The 16,540-nt window shown below is 41.0% G+C and overlaps 1 protein-coding gene across 1 annotated transcript; it reads right to left on the bottom strand.

Annotated features, from left to right (window-relative positions):
• Positions 1-13,430: 13,430 nt before the first annotated feature.
• LOC124260339 (chymotrypsinogen B-like) lies at positions 13,431-16,540 on the bottom strand. The gene is made up of 3 exons (XM_046694628.1): positions 16,420-16,540; positions 14,239-14,387; positions 13,431-13,705 (listed from the first exon to the last, which is right to left on the bottom strand). The coding sequence occupies exons 2-3, from the start codon at positions 14,347-14,349 to the stop codon at positions 13,529-13,531; spliced, it is 288 nt and encodes a 95-aa protein (XP_046550584.1). The 5' UTR covers positions 14,350-14,387; positions 16,420-16,540; the 3' UTR covers positions 13,431-13,528.

Raw genomic sequence — 16,540 nt, 5'->3', positions numbered from 1 at the left:
ATTCCCAAATTTTCAATTAAAAATTATGTATAATTATTTTTTAATCGCGTAAACAGTTTCTGTAAATCTCAGCTTCGGCCGTTATGCATATTTCGCTGGAACCCACGTGACCTTTCCGGTCGTGACGTCAAATGTGTCATATTGCCAAAGACCAAGCGCTACAGTAGTACAAATCGTGTTGTTTCTGTCGTTCTTTTAAATGGTACGATGGTGTATTGCGTTGCCTGGGGATGCACGGCATCATCGAACATGGGAAAGAACCACCATTTCTTCCGTTTTCCAAGTGAAATGACAGATTTCGGCAGGAGAAACGCGCCGATCATTCCGAGTCGGACGCATATGAAAGAGACATGCACGCATGGGGTATGGAAATCCCCAAGCTAGGCTGAAGAAGTGAAAATTATCCACGAGATTCATTTATACTCCATCATTCCCTGTAAGAACTTACTGTCAGTGGTATTTTTAACATGAATTAGTCCGGTTGCCAGTCGAATTGTCCCCCGCTACAAAATGAGCCAGCAAATTTGGTCAAATTGTCCCATTGGGGTAGTCAAAATGCCACAATCTATTTAAAATGAAAAAATATAGGCCATACATGCATAGTTTTGTCAACTTTGATATTATGTTCTTCATATAAAAGTATATACATAGTTATGAGTTTACTAATGAAACATTTATCAGAAATATTACTTCCTAATAACTTTTATATGAAGAACATAATATCATAATAAGCTGACAAAGCTATGCATTTACGGCATATATTCAATCATTATAAATAAATTTGAACAAATTAGAATGAATGACCAAATTTGCTGGGGCAGTTTGTAGCTGGGGCAGTTGGACAGGTACACATGAGATATATATTATCAAAATCAGTAAGTGATTTCACATGAGCTTGAAAATGTTTCGCTATAACGTTTTTTTCGGTTTGGAGCCCTAAATGATGCAGTCAACACGAAACATTGACGAATACAACGACAAATCATGAAGTACTTGTTGCTTTTATATTTTTCCATTTTGTCCAATTACTCACGTCGGCATCAGACTCGCTATTTGTCAGTAGTGTGTGCTTTGAAAGTTGTTCTGTATTCTCATTGGCTGACAAGATGTCATTCTAAGGCTATGACCGAGTACGATAACTATTTCCATAACCAAACAATGGGGAAACATACGTTGTTCTGACTAGTATTTTATAATTCACCAGTTTTCGGGGAATAACTTATCTGCGTCGCAAATATTATCTCTGCTCGACCAGGCTGGGATCTTGTATCGAGACTTGATACGTACTTAATGAGAACTAGGAACCTAATGTTTTTCAACAAAATAATTCCAGTGTAATTTTTGAAGCAGATAATTTTTATTTTCCCTCGTCTGAAGCATAATTATTTTGTTTTTAAATCCAAGGCACCCTACAGTCACCCATTTGACACAAATTGAACTGTAATCACAATTTTTTAAAAATAATTCTTAGTGACTGATCATATATTTATAGGGGTGAGTTTGCTGGCTGGAACTGTATGACATTTTGCTGACAAATAGTAATCTTGTTAAATGATATGGTCTATTTTAAATTTATTTTGACCTAAAGCGGTGCCTCCGTTTCGCTTGATTCTTCTTCTTCATTTTCAGTCTTTGTTTTGCTAGATGTAAAATCGGATCGTATTGATACGGTCTAACATCCATTTCAGAAATGACACCAGGAACAGCTTTTACTGCTTCAGAATCCACGGACACTGTTAAGTTGTGAGGTAAAATCAAAGAGAAAGTCATCAGCAACAGGCACTTATGACGTCATGTCACGCGATACCCCCTCTGCTCATTAACTGTCGGGTGTTTCCGTAATAGGCGGAAATAAGGGTACGTTTTTGTGTTTTATTGCTATTTTTTTTCCATTTTAATCACGGAATGTGACTTTTAGAATATCCTTTACAATATATCAAAGTTTTGTTTTCGTTCGTATTCTCCTTTAACCACTAGGCTACCCCTCCGCCCCTCACGGGAAGTGCATTAGCGTATACTGTGAAAATCTGACGATGGTGTATATTTTTTTCGCCACGTTGAAATCTAAAAGAAACATTCAGTACATTTATTCAACCGGTTATTTCAAGCGCAAAAGAAAGCATTGATAAGATGTTCGGAGATTCAATAGGGAAAGAAAATCATGTGTCAGTTGCATTCCATCAAAACTTGTTTCGCTGTCGTATGTACAATCTTGTACTTCTTTTTGCAAATCGAAAGGAAAGATATTGACATTAAGGACATGAAAGACACTCTAAATACGGCAATAAATGGGATAAATAAAACAACTTTTGCAATTGATGGCAAAACTGACTGTATGAATACCAGAAATAAGCTGCTCTATTCAGAGGCAGTTAACAACCCAAGCTATGGTAAGACCACATCAAGGCCAGTCATTGCTGAAGGCCAATCAACTCCAGGCCATGATGTAACACACCGTGCAGTACAAAACAGCAGAGTCCCAGTCTGCGACGATATCCATCCACCACCAAGCTCAGAAGACAGCTTACTTCTTCTTGATGATAGTCCGCCCCACGAGCACGTGCCAGACACGGAAGACTCTTCCAGTACGAGATACAAGCCAACCTTAACCCAAGACAATACATCAAATCAATCTAAGGAACATCAGCAATCAAGGTCTGTGAGGTTTAACAATCAGTGGAGACGATCCTTCACAGGTGTAGCTAAATACAAAAACAGGAGACTCGTCATGTCATATGTGAGAGCAGACGATCTTTTGACATAGTGAAAGATGCTATCGTTGACTACGCCAAAGAACGGGGTGTGACCATTACGAATATAATTCTCCTGCGACATTGGGGAGGCTCTTACCCAACCTATACCATCCGTATTGCATGACCCTGCCAATTATAGAGGAATAACCATGACGTCTGTATTAAGTTAACTCTTTGAAAGACTTCTCCTTAACAGAATAGAGTCCTGGATAGATACTAAGATAGAATTTCCTCATCCTCTGCAATTTGGATTTAGGTGTCACTATGGTGCTGAAACCGCCGTACTGACGTTAAAAGAAAACATTGCATATTACAATGAAAGGATGTCGCCTGTATACTGTGCATTCTTAGATAATGAAAAGGCATTTGATCGGGTGTGGCTTGAAAGCTTATTTATTAAACTGTATGATATTGGAATAACGGGTAAACTATGGAGAATATTAAGGCTCTCCTATAGCTCCATATGGAATCATTTGTATGCTTTGAAGGGTTTAAATCGGATACATGCCCCGTAAATCAAGGAGTAGGCCAAGGTAGAGTAATGTCCGCCTGGCTATTCGCATTATTTATTAATGACCTCCTGTATGAACTTGGGAATTCAGGTTCTAGCTTAATTCTGCCATGGGGTAAATACCCTGGGATACTTCTTGCTGATGACACTACCCTGATGAGTTCCTCTACCAAAGGCCTGCAAAATCTTCTCGATGTCGCTAAAAACTATGCTCATAAGTGGCAGCTAAATTCAATGTAAGCAAGAGTGCGGTTCTACACTTTGAATGCTCAAACAATAACGTTAACATCAGTAATGTATTAATTGGTGATATGCATGTTCCACAAAGGAAATCTATTAAATATGCAGGTGTATATCTCAGTACAGATAAATCATCACTTGAACGTACAAAAACTGCATGTGAAAAGCTACGAGTACTCATGAACACTAATCATAATAATGGATTGTATTTTGGAGGTCTTAACCCGATATCTGCAGCACGTATCTGGGAGAGGGTAATCTTATCATGTGGCCTCTATGGATGTAACGTATGGCGTAAACTTCCTCTTAAAGAGTATGAAATGCTTGAAGTTGTACAACGACAATTTTGTAAAAAAGTTCAGGGACTACACAACCGCACTCCCAGTATTGTTGTATTGGATTGTATCGGTATCATGCCACTACAGTATTACATAGATGAAAGAGCCCTCTTCCTATTAGGAAAGTTATGTAATGCAATGTATAACTGTGTTTTTAAAGTAATGTTTCTAGTTCGCCTTGGTCAATTTATGTGTACAGATAGCTCTACATGCAATGTATATCGTAGAAAATCCCCGATATACAATATGCTGCAACTTGTACATAAGTATAACCTAAACGATATACTAGCGAACTATGTCAATGATGGTCAATTTATCAGTAAGAAATGCTGGTCCAATGCCGTAAATGATGCTACTAAATCTCATCGAGAAAATCTATTTTATTTTCATCTTAATTCAAGACTTAGTCTGTCAAGATATATCAATATAAGATCCAGTAATGAACACTATATCTGGATGCTAGCTGCAGAGAAGAACGACCAGTTAACTGATATTGCAAGACTTGTATTCTATGGATCAGCTGAAATTGTTTCAAGAGAATGTTTATGTAAAACTGTCGCCAATGATAGTGTAAAGCACGTGTTTATGTCATGTCATTAAATATGAATGACAGAAATGAACTTTTTAACTCCATATGTGATATTCTGGATGTAGAAACTTTTGTTAAGATCTGGGATCAAGATGATGATGTTATTGTTGCATTTTTACTTGGTGGATGTCCAATAGCGTGCATAATGGAACTAGAAAGAGATGTATGGTCAAAAGTATTACTTAATGTAAGCCATTTTATAAGGAAATGGCGATACTTGCTAAAACACTTGTATGTATATGAACATTTGTGACTCTATCAATAATCTATCTTAATCATTTCACGTAAAATATATTATTACCACACATTGTAATCTTCATTCAGTTGGAGGAAATAAAGAATATCTATCTATCATACCTTGCATCAATCAGCAGAAGTACAGTGTCATTTTGCCAAATTAATGGGTCGTTTTATGCTGTTTCATATTTGTTTGCGCTGCAAATATATGACTAAATATTTTACAAGCAGTTACGCATTTCAATATGAAAAACTCCTGCAACCATTGGCTGACCATGTAACCAGGCTTATATTTCACAAACTGATGCTCTGCTGGATGACTTGGTTACGACCACGTTCATCAATGCATCCCGACGATGAAGCGTCTCCTATTGTTGGTCATCCTGGGGCTCGTTGCCGCAGCAAGTACCTTGACACAGAGCGAGAAGGAGTTCCAAATCTGAAAACAGTGATGGGCTCGAATCAGGCTTCGACTACGGCTGGGGAAGAGAGCCCAAACCCTTCCTAAGCAATGGCTATACGGACAGGACTGGACTCTGCTGCGACAACAACATCGCTACGCCAGATCAAGCTGTACGTAAAACAAGAACTTGCTCTCATATACATAGAACAAGTGTACGTTATGAATATTTATAGTTTCATCTTTCCAGCTGTGTTCCACAGTGAACGGTGTGGTTGCCTAGTGGCCCAAGCAGTAGCTCGTCATGCCGAAGCCCGGGTTCAATTCCTCTCATTGGTACAAGCCCATTTCTGGTGTTCACCGCAGTGGTACTGCTGGGCTATTGAAGAAAGCAGCGTAAAACCTTCCATTCACAAAAACCGAGTACCATTTTGTTTCTGTTGGGTTACCCTGTATATCAGTTTTCCAAGTTGCATTGTCATACAGGAGAAATTACATTCAGTACTTTACAGTTAGCATTAAAATTTTTTTTTTTTAAATTGCGTTGTGCCTAAATTGTTTGCGAAGATAGCATCATCCATTGTTCCTTTCATCACAAATGATTTACGTGACGCTTGATAAATAATAGAGTCTCAAACTGAGAACAAGAAACCTTTTTTTAGGTATACACTTGAAATTAAAAAAAATATAAGTTTCTTACTATGCTTAAAACAGTTGCCAAAACACGATAAACTTAAGGATCCGTATCACAAGTATAAAACCGTACTATTACGTCGCCTTTGAACAACCGTTCCTTTTTTGTTAACCACCATCAATCCCAGGTGTGTACTTTCTTTTTAACGTCAGTATATGAGAAAGGACTACCTCACAACTCAAAATTGCGGATTATCTATCTCTCACAAATAAATATTGAAAGTTACTCGCCGAATGTCGGAATATACAAGATTAATCCACAATCTGTAAGTCCTCGGAGCTCGTAGATTATTATTGATGTATTTATTTTCAGACGGGGAATATGATGCGAATCGCCCGTTTAAGACCGACACACCCGGACGATTTTTCTATCGCGAAAGACGAGAGCCTGAAAGTAGATCGAGTTTGTGGGCGTGCAAATGTCCATCGATACCTGGCGACTGCAAAAAGCCTGCAACAACAACTAGCCCTACCACCACAACTACCCCGACATCATTATGTGGGTTTCTTGTATTGGGAAGTACAGTCAGAATAAGAACTAGCCCTTAGAGTGAGTGAGTTTAGTGTTACGCAAGACTCAGCAATATTCCAGCTATATGGCGCTGGTCTGCACATAATTGAGTCATGACCAGACAATCCAGTGATCAACAGCATGAGCATCGATCAACGCAATTGGAATACGATGACATGTGTTGGTACTCAGAAACCCATGCTTGTCGTAATAGGCGAGTTAAGGCACTCGGTGGTCAAGCTCGCCGACTGGTCGATGCAGAACATCGTATCCCAGTTGAGTAGATTGATGCTCAAATATATAGATTGAATATTATAACACATGCATATATATAGATAGCTATATACATATGTGTGTGAATGTGTGTGTAAATATATCATGATATCATATCGATTTACGTCCTTCCTAATATATAATCTACATAGTACAGCAATTAATTATATTTCATATTGTGTTGGCAATGTGTCCCGATGCAGCCACGACGGCGGGACAGCTTAACAGTGCCGACATCGCCAACTGCGGCCAGTTTCCGGGGATTGTTTCCATTGTCAATACCCAGCTCGCCGATGCTGCCAATTGCACGGGTGTCATCACGTCTCAAACGACACTGTCGTTACCAGCCAACTGCGCGGGACCGCGCAAACGGAGCCAAGTAAGTAAAGAACAATTCTGATACTCGACCGACCATTTTCTGGTGTTATATGCCGTGATATTGCTGGAATATTGCTAAAAGCTACGTAAAACCATACTGACTCACTCAGTCCTATTTCTCTGTAAGGTGTTAATCATTTGGATCTGACACAATTCTAGGATCGTGGGTTCCAGTGGTTTACGTTTGAGATCTGCTTCCACTTCACTCTCTCGTTACTCTTCTACTCCGGGGTATATCTCTAATAATGTCCATAAATCAATAAAACTCACACACTCACCTTAGCTTCGGAGTTGCTGGTGAGCTATGAGGGTCAGTGATGACTACACCCTCTGATCATCGTCCTGAAACAAGTTCGACACGCCACGCTTGGGGTAAATGACAGACGGAGAGCTATAGGTATGTTTCAGTCTTATAGATGGAAGCTTGGCGTTGCTAGTCTATTTAACGTTCACGGGAACACTATTTGGAACTTTTGACGACGTCTTCAGCAAATAAGTCAAGTGATAGACCTTCCCCTGTTGGCCGCCCACCAGTAACGACCGCGGGTCAAGACGATGGCTTCGAACAAGCCAGCAACCCTTACAACCGGCACTATATCAGGCAGCAGAGGTGTATCTGAGAGAACAGTTCGACCACGTCTATCGCATCCGTGCAAGACGCCCAGCCCGACGGAACATCGACGCCGATGTATATGGAAAGAACGAGTGTGGAGAAGAGTCCTCCTCAGCGTCTCCGTCTTTCACGTTCCCGTCTTCACCGAGGAGACGGCACTGGCTGCAGGGGCACAAGGGGATCGTTTTGGAGGTGGGGGTGTTATGATATTTGGGGTGGGATAACATCTTCCGCAGACTGGAAATCGTCAGGTGCGCGAAAGGCTAATATCAGAAACATGTGCACCGTTTAGTGTTTCACTCCTGCAAATATAAACATTGTTATGACTGGTGAAGCGTGTTGTCTTTCTGTTTCAGCGTCGTTGCCCCAAATGGAACGGTCCTTATCACAAACTTGCAAGGTGAGAAGCATCAAAAACTACATTAGGTTAATGCTTTCTATCATTTAACCGTGTGTGGATCCCGTTCCTGATGTCTCCAGTATGTCGAAAACAGTGACGGTGTTAAGGCTTATGCTTGTTATAGCTTGTATTCCAGAAATGCTATATTTACATTATTTATGTGTTTGTTTTATAAATTGTTATAGATATTACATTTCCATACCGCAATTATCCATATACTGATGCCCAAATCCTGATAGAAACGCTCAATTATCATGTTTTGTTATCATTTTCAAATCCCCGGGAGAAACTGCTTTGGGGAGCTGGAGGTTTCATATCGGGTACCGATCCAACTCATATATCGGGTACCCATCAACCTCATATATCGGGTACCCATCCACCTCATATATTGGGTACCCATCCACCTCATATATCGGGTACCCATCCACCTCGTATATCAGGTACCCATCCACCTAGTATATCGGGTACCCATTCACCTCGTATATCAGGTACCCATCCACCTTCCACCTTCTTATATATTGTATATCGGGTACCCATCCACCTCGTATATCGGGTACCAATCCACCTCGTATATCAGGTACCAATCCACCTAGTATATCGGCTACCCATCCACCTCATATATCGGCTACCCATCCACGTCGTATATCGGGTACCCATCCAACTCATATATCGGCTACCCATCCACCTCGTATATCGGGTACTAATCCACCTCGTATATCAGGTACCCATCCACCTAGTATATCGGGTACCCATCCACCTCATATATCGGGTACCCGTTTCCTGCAGCCGAATAAAATCACTTGCCCAGGGTGGCACCACACATTTTGCTTCTGGTGTATCGGGTGTATGTACATATTCGTTTTTCAACCATCAGGGCTTACACCACCTGAGGATGGAATCTTACAAGCTAATGTATATTTCGAATTTCAGTCCCGTCGTCTACCACTGTTGGAGGGTCCGTCACTGTTACTTTAGATCCGCCCATTGATGCCAGTAATTGTCCGGGGGTAGCTTGTGTCCACAGCCCTGGACTGACTAGTAATATTCTCTTGGACCTGTGCCAAGTTGCTGCAGGATGGAGTTCCAATCCTGCAGGTGAGTTACTGGTCACCATTTCTCGACTAAAGTCGTGTATGTGTGTTTTGTTTTGAAATACCCATGCGAATTACTGTACATTGGAAAGAATCCTATCACTTGTGTTATCTTATCGATTGATTGTAGAAATGTGCAACGTTTTAATAAATGTTTTGCATGTCAACAGTATATTTCATTGAAAAAATATGGATGTAATTCGAACAGTTTAATCTAGTTGTGAACATTGGCCAAAGATTTAACGAAGTCACTGGTGTAGCTTCTTTAGAATATATATATTTTTCTTCTCATAAAGTTTGTAGACCGCCCGTCTAAGCACTCCCTTGTCGAAGTTGTCAAGGATGGTTTTACGTCCCGGTTTTGCATTTGAGACGGTCCCTGTCTTGTATGATTTGTTTACAATATTTTAAACTTGTTGGTAAGACATGCCAACAGCTGTACAAGTTCTGTAATAAACCCTTTCTAAACTAATGAAAGGTTTACCTCTGTCTTTTTTAAGCAGAAAAAAACTATAAACCTTTGCAACAATCGACTGCAAATCGTTGGCCATAGTGGACGTTGTGATAAAGATGTGCATGCATGACGGGAAACTTATTTATCAAGACTTAACATTTATATTATATTTCTTCAATAAAGAAACGATAATTAAGTAAAGTAACACAAACATTCAACATTTATTTGTTTAAGAAACACGTTAATTCATATTTTTACACCACCTGTATTATTAGCATAAATGTAAAGACTATTTCAGATTTCTGTTGTTGAAATCTGAAAAAATCTTAAGTTGCTGTTTTGGTACCAAATTCTTTCCTGTAAACTGCCCTTTAAATGCATGGGAATGTTAAATCGGTTGAAATAAAAATTAGGTAGACAATAGACGAGTTGATATATTGACAACATAGTACACTTATCACTTTTATAAAGATATTAAGGCTAAAAAGCATTTTTCTAGCATTTCCGACAGTACTTTAGTGTCTTTTAAGAGGGTCTGGATTTAGCAGGATGTTAACCCATTAATAACGGTTCTTGTTAGGTAACCATATTTTTAGTATTTCTAGCTAAGGAATGGCGTGGGGGTGTTTGGGGGATGATGTAGACTAACATCTAATCTCTGAAATATCTATATTTCACAGAAACAACAGTCCCTAAATTATAATCATAAAAAATATTATACATAAAATATAAAGGAGCCCAGAGACTTTCTTCATTTTCTGAAACTGTGGTTATCTAGACTTGCCACACATTCTGGACTTGCATAGGTATTCTTTGATAGATTTGTCTCCATTTGCCTGTATGACAGACGAGGTGTGTTGGTACGAACAGGTAACGCGACCTCTCTCTGGGGCAATCCTAGTTTTCTCTGCCCCGACCGTCAGAATTTCAACTGGTCACTCTCAACAGTGTTCTTGGTCTAGACAGGATTGACTGTTCTCGCTCCGAGTGTCCTGATGTACAGAGTAGAGGTTTGACTATTCTAGTGTTCTTGGTCTAGACAAGATTGATGGATCTCGCTTCGAGTGTCTTGATATACAGAGTAGAGGGTTGACTGTGTTAGTGCTCTAGTTCTAGACAGGATTGATGGATCTCGCTTCGACTGTGTTAGTGTTCTTGTTCTTGATATTGATGGATCTCGCTTCGAGGAGTAGAGGGTTGACTGTGTTAGTGCTCTAGTTCTAGACAAGATTGATGGATCTCGCTTCGAGCGTCTTGATATACAGAGTAGAGGGTTGACTGTGTTAGTGTTCTTGTTCTAGACAGGATTGATGGATCTCGCTTCGAGTGTCTTGATATACAGAGTAGAGGTTTGACTGTGTTTGTGTTCTTGTTCTAGACAAGATTGATGGATCTCGCTTCGAGTGTCTTGATATACAGAGTAGAGGGTTGACTGTGTTAGTGTTCTTGTTCTAGACAGGATTGATGGATCTCGCTTCGAGTGTCTGATATACAGAGTAGAGGGTTGACTGTGTTAGTGCTCTAGTTCTAGACAGGATTGATGGATCTCGCTTCGAGCCTCTTCATGTACAGAGTAGAGGGTTGACTGTGCTAGTGTTCTTGTTCTAGACAAGATTGATGGATCTCGCTTCGAGCCTCTTCATGTACAGAGTAGAGGGTTGACTGTGTTAGTGTTCTTGTTCTAGACAAGATTGATGGATCTCGCTTCGAGTGTCTTGATGTACAGAGTAGAGGGTTGACTGTGTTAGTGTTCTTGTTCTAGACAAGATTGATGGATCTCGCTTCGAGCCTCTTCATGTACAGAGTAGAGGGTTGACTGTGGTAGTGTTCTTGTTCTAGACAAGATTGATGGATCTCGCTTCGAGCGTCTTGATGTACAGAGTAGAGGGTTGACTGTGTTAGTATTGCTATTGCAGGCCAGAACGGAGGAAGTAACTTTGAGTCTCTGCCTATTCGGAGTCTCCAGGCACTAGACGACTGTACGGCGTTGATTTAGCCTACGTCAGAAAGCGATGTCTTGGACACCGGTTCCACGAACAACTGTTTCGTCTCTTCGAGTGGATCTTCCTGTGAGGTAATACAATTGCTGTTTTGCGTTTTACCTTACACGTGAGATGACATCCGTGATTCGGCTTGACAGAGTTGTAATTATATTCTGTTTGCGGATTCAGGTAGTTCATATTTGAACATATAGGCTGTCGACTGAATAAGTTCGTTGTGACGCTTATTCCGTCGCTATTGACAGTAGCATATGTTGTATTTATGATTACACTCTCTCAGTAAAGAACTGATTCTAGTACTTCATTGGGTTGGGTCCTATCCGGGATTCGAACCCACACCCTCAGAGTCAGGTCTAGACTACCAGTTATCAGATTTTCTAGAAGCCACAGTGGTTGAATGGGTTTGATTGCTGACGTTGTGTTCTGGCGATAATGCTCCTGACTAACATATATTACATTCACTATTCACTGTTGTCACTATTCACTATATTTATCATTCATCGTTCATTGTTGACAGGTTGTCGGGTGGCCTATCGGGTGGCCTGAAGCAAACAACATGTTATATAATGAAAGAGCGTTTAAGCCGATCTAAACAATATCCTAGTGGCGGTACCACCAAGGATAGATTTCAAAATGGTGGTAGTTATGCAAATAGATTTGCTTTAAATCAAATCAAAACTGTTTTCGTAATAATTATTATGAATAGAAGCGGCGTCCCGAAGCTGCAAAACCCTTTCCATGTTACAATACAAACCTTCTGGAGTCACGTGCATTCTCTTCCCACAGAGGTTACATGTCATATCTTTCGTAGGAAGATATGGCAAGTAACCTCTGTGGGAAGAGAATTGGGTCACATGCTGTGTCAAATATATGATTCCGACTGTCAGGCTGACAATACCAGGTGTTTGCTCAAAGGTGAACGTATTCTTTCCCAAAGGTGGCACTTGGACGATTGTTTTGGTGTGTGTTTTTGCGATGTATTGGTAAATCAGGTACTTTGAATCTGAAATTTAAATAAAATTAGGTGTCCCACCATGTTTATATCTATGTGTGTAAAAGAACTGATGGAGTGATACTTATTTTCAGGGTCACCCTGGTGCGCCAGTTGTTAGTACACTGACCACTGGGGAACGGGTGGTCATTGGTAACGTCGAGAACAGCAACTGTACGACTGGCTCAGTTGTTGGGTTCTATAGTCTGAAGTAGCGCCCATTCGATAGCGAGTATTGGCACAATCAGCTTGAAACTGTGCGCAGCTTGAATGAAGATGAAAATCTGGAGTTTTATATTGGCAAACCACGCGTAATAAAAATAAACTTTTAACAGCTTCCTCTCGGCTGTTGAGTATTGTTTTGGAGCAGTTTGATTTCACCTGATTGTCAGCGACCATGAGAGAAAGGTCTAAAATGACTTCTCTTAGAAGGTACCGACTTTCTGATTATAGGACTTGCTTGGTGAACTACAACTGTGTTACATATTAAATGATAATAATATGAATTGATCTTCAGTCGCGATTATTGGGATCGGGTGTCAGGCACGCTGACTTGGTTGACACGTGTCATCGTATCCCGGGGTTGTGGGGTAGCCTAGTGGTTAAAGAGTTCGCTCGTCACGCCGAAGACCCGGGTTCGATTCCCCACATGGCCACAATATGTGAAGCCCATTTCTGGTGTCCCCCGCCGTGATATTGCTTGAATATTGGTAAAAACGGCGTAAAACTATATTCACTCCCTCACTCATTCATCGTACCCCAGTCACGCAGATCGATACTCATGCTGTTGATCATTGGAGTGTCTGGTCCAGACTCGATTATTTACAGACAGCCGATATATGGCTGGAATATTGCTGAGTGCGGCGTAACACTAAAGTCACTCACACATTCATTAGAGACTCTTTTAGGAATAGAGGTCCGCACTTTTGTCCTTCCAACACAGAGGCCAACACATCAATACAGGCAATTTTGTTTATGTCATGTAACAGTTACAGATGCTGACATCAACACCTATATCCCTGTTTGTTACTGTTGATGCAACTGTGGCCATGACCTTCAGCCCGACGGTGCCGTGATGACGCCTTGCACCCAGCTCCAAACAGCATTCATGTCGGTGACTCTGTATACCTGGTTACCGCACGAGCCTACAACCTCATCGTAGGATATAATTCCTTCAAATGACCAGGCACCTGTCGTGTCATTCTGGCAGACCAAGGCGCCACCGTTGTCACCCTGAAGTGAATAGGGAACATTTCACAGAGGTCCAGATCATTATCATAAAACCTATGATTCTGGGTGAGGTAACCATGACTCGTCATCATCCATGCCGCTGAACCTGCCCAACCAATCCCAATTTAAGGCGGGTTCTATTTAATTATAAACATGAAGCTCGAATAAGATGATTACCCTGGTGCCAGAGGGTGGGTTATTTGTCTTAAAGTGAGTGAGTAAGTGAGTTTAGTTTTACGCCGCCTTTAGCAATATTCCAGCAATATCACAACAGGAGACATCAGAAATGGGCTCCAATCATTGTACCCATGTGGGAAATCGAACCCGAGCCATCGGCGTGACGAGCGAGCACTTTAACCACTAGGCTACCCCGCCGCTCCTCTGTCTTAAAGGTTGTGTGGATCGTCTTTCTGACATAGCAGAAACTCTTCATGAATAAAGAGAACATACACAGACAGGAGGATCTAAACACTAAACAGATTTGAACCCAGCTTTTTAGATTCCAGTGTTAAAGTTACTATTTCGTTGGTACTCACGATGCAAGCTGCAGCATTAGGTGTTGGCAAAAAGCCGCAGTGGTTTCCAGCCGGTAGGGGAGATCCTCTCAGAAATGTGCACAAGCTGTCATCAATCAAGATGGTATCCATAACTTGACGAACGCCAGTATCAAATGAGCCAATGACATCTAGAAATACAATACCATTTGATAATATTCCGCAAATGTTTCACATCAGGGTGGTCTTATAGTGTATATGGCTGATGACAATATGATGATATATGAATAGACTTCATACACAAAAAGTCGCTTTAGAGCTATTCAAAACGTATTGTAGCGTCCGTGGTTATGCAAATAAAATATATGCAAATAAAATCATGATAAAATATTGATTAAAGCAGGTAAAAATAGGAAGCAAAATATTATGAAAATGATACCTGGTTTAGCTATTTCGACAATCTGCATGGTTCAATGTGTCAAATAGAGTGATTGAGGTTAGTTTTACGCCGCACTCAGCAATATTCCAGCTAAATGGCGGCAGTCTGTAAATAATCGAGCCTGGACCAGACAATCCAATGTTCAACAGAATGCGCATCGATCTACGCAACTGGGAACCGATGACATGAGTCAACCAAGTCAGCGAGCCTGACCACCCGACCCCGTTAGTCGCCTCCTAGCATAAGCATGGGATCTTCACGGGTTATAAAATAAAATACTTGTACTACCCACCATGTTATTTCAACAACACTGTTGGCACTCATTTACCATCTTCTCCCTCACCATTTACATATAGCCTATTCAATTTTGTGAACTACACTCAGGGGCAAAAGAAACGATACCAAACTTTTTAAAATGATAATTTGTGTTTGGACTTTGATATTTTGAGTACTTATGGCTAGAAACATTCAACCGAACGCAACAAAGCTGACTCAATGAAACAGTGATGCACGTGCAAAACAAGAACCCAGAAAAGTGAACTTATTCACGATAGTTTCGTGCACGTGCACACATGACACACGTGACAAATATTCGGTATGGACATTCACATTTTACGATTACATTTGCGACCATGCCGAGATTATCGTAAGAAGAGAGAGAAAGGGCAATTGGCATGATCCAGCTTGGCGCTACCCACAATCACGTCGCCAGGATCTTCGGTTGTAACCGACTGACAATAACCAGGCTGATGACCCGTTACAGACAGACAGGCAGGACACAGGACAGGCCGAGGAGTGGCAGACCTCGGGTCACGACCCCAGCTGAAGACCGGTACTTGCGTACCCTGCATTTGCGCAACCAATTCCTCACTGTGACGTCATCAGCATCGACTGCGCTGGGTCATCGTATCAGCCGAAGGACGGTGTCCAGGAGACTTCGTCAGCATGGTATCCGAGCCTACAGACCCTACCGTGGTGTAGCGCTGAGGAGCCTCCATCGACGTCGACGTGTGAAGTGGGCACGTATCGTTCAAGGTTGGCAGCGCAGACAATGGGGCAGAGTCTTGTTTACTGATGAGAACAGATACCTCCTGAACAGACCTGACGGCAGGACACGAATGCATCGACGCATAGGAGAGCGGACGGCACGTTGGAACACGATACCTCCTCACGTGATCAGACGTCTGACCTCATCTGTTCGACGTCGTGTTAGAGCCTGCATCGATGCTGGTGGTGACCACACTCGATATTGACTCGCAGGAGTGTCTCTGTGTCACAGACATTGACGTATCTCATCTTACTGGGGTGATCGAATACAGGACATATGAATATTATGTGTTTTTTTGCAATTATCTCAAACAATTATTGGCCTCGATTAATGAGTTTGATTTTCCATGCTCCTCACCTATTTGTCTTCTAATTACAACATTGATTTTCTGTTTATCTTTTGTCATCTTTTATTAATTAGCCTCAATAATATGGTATCGTTTCTTTTGACCCAGAGTGTATATATTAAATTTCACTGTTCATAATGATGGGAACAAAACTCACCAGACAGGCGTTAACCGCTCCCATTTCTTAAGAATGTAATCATTTTAGTTCTCTTTGTGAAGCACTAAATATGACGACACAGTTCAAAATAAGGAAATGTCAGTTCTATTCAGCAAAAACATTCCCACTCTCCCTTTTCACCATCATATTTAAAACTAATTCAAAAATATTTATAAGAAGACATTAAATTTCGGTTACTTCAAGGAAACTCATTTGAAACTGTCTGAACGTACAAGTGGGATCCTTTCTTCCAAACCCTCCTACTTTGCATGTCCTCGGTTCACGGAATACATTGTACACATCAGACGGTGGACAGACTACGTTGATGTTTTCCGTCAGAGTGATGGGGGAAGA

The sequence above is a fragment of the Haliotis rubra genome, unplaced genomic scaffold, assembly GCF_003918875.1.
Source record: "Haliotis rubra isolate DU_JTF1 unplaced genomic scaffold, ASM391887v1 Scf76, whole genome shotgun sequence".
In the NCBI taxonomy this organism is placed as follows: Eukaryota; Metazoa; Mollusca; class Gastropoda; order Lepetellida; family Haliotidae; genus Haliotis; species Haliotis rubra.
Note: the sequence above shows the minus strand (reverse complement) of the source record. Positions and strands in the feature narration are given on the sequence as shown.